The 4971-nt window shown below is 34.3% G+C and overlaps 1 protein-coding gene across 1 annotated transcript; it reads left to right on the forward strand.

Moving 5' to 3' along the window:
- The first annotated feature begins 1223 nt into the window (after window positions 1-1223).
- Window positions 1224-3862, forward strand: LOC131857679 (uncharacterized). The gene is made up of 3 exons (XM_059210381.1): window positions 1224-1509; window positions 3092-3436; window positions 3573-3862. Exons 1-3 carry the CDS (start codon window positions 1224-1226, stop codon window positions 3860-3862), a joined length of 921 nt encoding a protein of 306 aa, XP_059066364.1.
- Window positions 3863-4971: the final 1109 nt, after the last annotated feature.

A 4971-nucleotide genomic window follows, 5' to 3' on the forward strand; every position in this document is an offset into this window, starting at 1 on the left:
CTTTCTTTTCCAACCACATAAACAAAATAAATTTAACATTACAATTAACCATTTAATTGAACTTGCTACCAACCTGAATTGAGATTCAATTAACATTAATCACATAAAAATGGAGCCTATTTAATTTAGTCCCCAAAAATACTAATGCGTAAACACACATTAAATCCAACTAGATAATAAGGATTAATTACTCGATTTAACCACACACAAAACACGCAACCCAAGAAAGCCAAACAGACAAACGAATCGCATACCCAACCAAAGGGAATACCGACGATGATTGACGACGCTCACTTGAGCACTACTATGGTCAAACGAGGGTCTTACGACCACCTAATCCAAACTCTAAGGATTAAAGAGGTACACTCAAACTTGCAAATTCGGGTGGAGACGAACCTCGCACCCATGCGGTACTGTACCTTAAATCTCCTGCAACCAAGAGTCATACATGCATACATATATAAACTTAATGAAAGTGTTAGCCCGAGATAATAACACGAAATAGGAGAATTAATAACTTGTATACAAACTGGTGTGAAAACCACATTAACAGGTATGCACTAAAATCAAAACATCTGACTATAATCATTATATTATGATAAACTAACCAAGGTCAAATCAAGATTAGAAATTGATTAGGGCAGGGGTACTACACTTTCAGTTGCACTAATAGCACAACAGAGTATGAAGCTCTTGTTCATGGCTTGGAATGTGAAAGGAAGAAGAATGTTAAGTGCTTGCAGGTGTTTGGGGACAACAAGCTCGTTGTTAATCAGGTGAGAAACATCAATGTCACCAAAAATGAGGTTTTGAAGTTGTATAAATATAGAGTATGGGATATCATAGAGGAGTTTGATGCTTTTAATCTCTCTTCCATACCAAGAAATTAGAATAGACACGCTGACAAACTAGCTACCATGGGAGCTGAGTTTGACATAACAGCTGAGGTAAAGAATGTTGATGTTCAACGTTATGTTAAGGTAGTTGTTAGACCCTCAATTCCAGATAATAATGTGCATTGGCAAGTTTTTGATAGTGATGAGAAAATTGTAAACTTTTTGATTGAAGAGGCTGAATTATCAGCTGGAAATCAAAAAAAATTGTAGCAACAATATGATGATTAGATCATACAATTGAAGACAAACAAGCTTCCTAAAGGTTTGGTCACTCTTTAGTCCATTTTTAACTCAGATGATCAAGTTAGAAAGGATAAAACTAGCACGATGGTTAAGGAAGAACATTACCAGCCCATTGAGATCTTCAAAGACAAGCTTTTAAAGATTGGTAAGGTATGCACTAAAGAAGAACAACAAGCTTTTGTTTCACTATGTCATGAGTTTAATGATATTTTTGCTTGGGAGTATGGTGATTTGAAGGGATTTGATCCTATTTTAGCTGAGCACATAATTGATTTGGAGCCCAATTCAAAACTAGTGAGACAAAGGCAAAGGCCTTTGAATCCAAAGATGGAACATTTAATGAAGGTAGAGATTAACAAGTTGATCCAAGGTAATATAATTTTTCCTATCAAGCATACATCGTGGGTGTCTAACCTTATGCCAGTAAAGAAGAAAACTGGTGAGATTAGATTGTGTGTGGACTTTATAGACCTCAAATGAGCTTCTCTTAAGGACCACTACCCATTTCCATCCATGGAGCAATTTTTATAAGTGGTTTCAAGCTCTAAAAGATTTTCTTTGTTAGATGGATATTCAGGTTATAACCAAATTTTGGTGAAGGAAGAAGATCAGTTCAAGACATCCTTTACAACAAAATGGGGAAAATGCCATTTGGTTTATCAAATGTTGGATCTAAATTTAAAAGAGTCATGGATATGGCTTTTGAAGGTCTTATGAACAAATTTGTGTTGGTTTATCTTGATGACATAACAGTGTTTTCAAAAGATGCTAATGATCATTTTGTGCATTTCAGAAAAATCTTTAAAAGATGCAAAGAGTATGGAATTTCTTTAAATCCCAAGAAGAGCATCTTTGTTGTTCATGAAGGAATACTTCTTGGTCACATAGTGTCCAAACATGGTATATCCATTGACCCAGAGAGAGTAAGGGCAATACTTGCTTTACCATTACCAGCTCATAAGAAAGCTCTTCAAATTTTTATTGGTAGAATACATTTTGTAAGAAGGTTTATACCTAATATTTCTTCTCTTTTAAAACCTTTAACCTCTATGCTCAAGAAAAATATGAGTTTCAGCTGGACTAGAGAAGGCAAACAAAGTTTTGAGGAGATAAAAGAGGCAATAGTATCAACACCAACACTCATAAATCCTTATTACTCAAAGGATTTCATCTTGTATGCCTTTGGAAGTTATGAAACAATCTCATCCATGTTGGTATAACAAAATCAAGAAGGTTTGAAGTAGCCTATTGCATTTTTCAATCAGGTATTGAAGGATTATGACTTATCTTATTCCTTTGTTGAAAAGCATGTGTTGGCTGTTATAAGAAGTTTCAATAAATTTAGATACATGTTGTCAAATAATAAGACACATTTTCTAGTTTCTCATCCTTATGTGAAAGAGTTTTTGTTAAGTAAAGATTTGAATGACAAAAGAGTTGGTTGGGTTACAAGAGTGATGGAGTATGATGTAGATATAAAGGTGACAAATCTAGTTAGAGGTAAAGGTCTTTGTGAGCAGCTAGCTAGAGATGTAGATAGCAACAAAGAAGAAGAAAATCAGGTTGTCCTAATGCATGATGATGAAGGAGAAACACATGTAGTGGCACCTTCAACAAGTTGTACTCAAAAAATATAGATTATCTTCAAACTAGTGAGTGTCCTATTGGTATGGATAACTCTAAAAGAAGATATTTCAGATTGCAAACAATTCCATATGTCATTATTGATGGTGTTTTATTTATAAAAGATTACAACGACATGTTGTTAAGGTGTGTTGAATCTAATCAGACAAGTAGAATTCTTGAAGAATTTCGTGATGGACCAGTTGGTGGATATTTTTCACCAAGAACTACTACATATAAGATCATGAGGGCTAGTTATTAGTGGCCTAATTTGTTTAAGGATTCTCATTATTATGTAAGGAAATGCAAGAAGTGTTCATTATTTGCAGGAAAACAAAGATTGGCAGCCCTTCCATTGCAACCAATTAAAGTGGAGCAGCCCTTCATGAAGTGGGGTTTTGACTTTACAGGTCCCATAAACCCACCTTCAAGTGCTATTCATAGGTGGATCTTAATAGCAACTGATTATTTTACAAAGTGGATAGAGGGTGCAACATTGAAAGAAGCAAATGAGACAGTTGTCCTAAGTTTCTACCAAGATTTGGTTGCAAGTTTTGATGTTCCAAAATCAGTAATTTATGATAATGCATTGGATTTTATTGGTCTGAAAGTAACTAACTGGGCTCTTGAGAATGAAATCTATTTGAATACATCTTCTAATTATTACCCACAAGGTAATGGGTGCTAAGTCCACCAATAAAAAATTGTTCAGGATTATAAAGAGGACCATAGAAGACAACCAAAGGAGTTGGTACAAGAAGTTGAAATCAGCCTTGTGGGCTGATAGGATCACTCCTAAAAGATCTACAGGCAACTCTCCATATGTTTTAGTTTATGGAAATGAAGCAAGGCTTCCAATTTTAGTGGACTTTCCAACTTTAAGCCTAATTCAAGAGCTGGAAATGATGGAGGAGGAACCCATGCATATTATATATGTTGAGCTCTTGGAGCTGAAAGAGAAAAGAAAAAGAGCTCTCATAAACCTTGAGAATCATCATGTACAAATGAAGAGGAATTTTGATAAGAAGGTTGTTCCAAGAGTTTTTAGAGAAGGTGAATTGGTTTTCAAGTGGAATAAGTTGAAGAGCATACTTGGATAGTCTAGTCACATAAATCTGTACAGTTTAATTAAATGAATATTTGCTATTTATTTGATTAAAAACCCACTAACCAACAATTAATTAAATTAACATTTAATTAACTCATCTTCAAACATTCTCCTATTAATTAAATAAATTATTCAATTTATTTTAATTCATTCATCAACCAAATTCCCAATCAATTAAATGAATAAATCATATTTATTTCATTTAATCCCCTTTTCCTCTTTTAAATAAATTAAATAAAACATTTATTTAAATCATTTATCCCCCCCCACTTGCATTTTCCTACATCTCTCGCTTGCCCTTCCTAAATTCTTTTAGAACCTATCTAATCCTAATCAATTAGCCTAATCCATCCCCTAATTATTGTCACATTCCTAAGCAACTTGGAGTCACTTCTCAAAGACTTCAAAGTCTTTGAAAAGCATTTAATGCTTTGTGTGTTCAACAATTTAACCTCTAAAATTCTTCCAAACCATTAATGGCTCTTACATGACCATTTATGGTTAACCCCTAACTCAACCCTCATGTGACTCATGCGTTTCCTCAAGCATTTATTGCTTTGACCATGGTTATCCCTTTTACCTTTGCAGAAGAGTTTATCCATGGATAAAAGCTTTATTCTTTGAATAAAGAATTTATTCACTCAACCCAACCTTGACCTTAACTCCCAAGTTAACCTTCAGGTCATGTCAAGCATTTAATGCTTATTCCCTCTCCTCTCAACCTATCTCACATTGACACTTGTCATCCTGGGATTGGGTTAAAAGCCATCACATGGATTGAATATCATTCAATCCTGGCCCTTGTTGAGATTACTCAGTCTCAACCATCCATTGCTCCATTTTTCCTATAAATAGAGCCCACTTCTTCATAATCCAGATCCTGAAACTTGTATGCATCTAAGTTATAGTGAATTCTAGAGAGCATTTAGCATAAATCACTAATATATTGTTATTTTGGCCTAAAATAAATCATTTTAGCATCATAGCATCTAATATTAGCTTTTGTTCACATTTGCATAGTATTTTAGAGTTTACATTTCAATCTTGAACCTCCATAAGCATCCATAGTGCAAAAAGCTGCTGAGAGCTACACTAATTTGG

The sequence above is a fragment of the Cryptomeria japonica genome, chromosome 8 (genome assembly GCF_030272615.1).
Source record: "Cryptomeria japonica chromosome 8, Sugi_1.0, whole genome shotgun sequence".
In the NCBI taxonomy this organism is placed as follows: domain Eukaryota; kingdom Viridiplantae; phylum Streptophyta; class Pinopsida; order Cupressales; family Cupressaceae; genus Cryptomeria; species Cryptomeria japonica.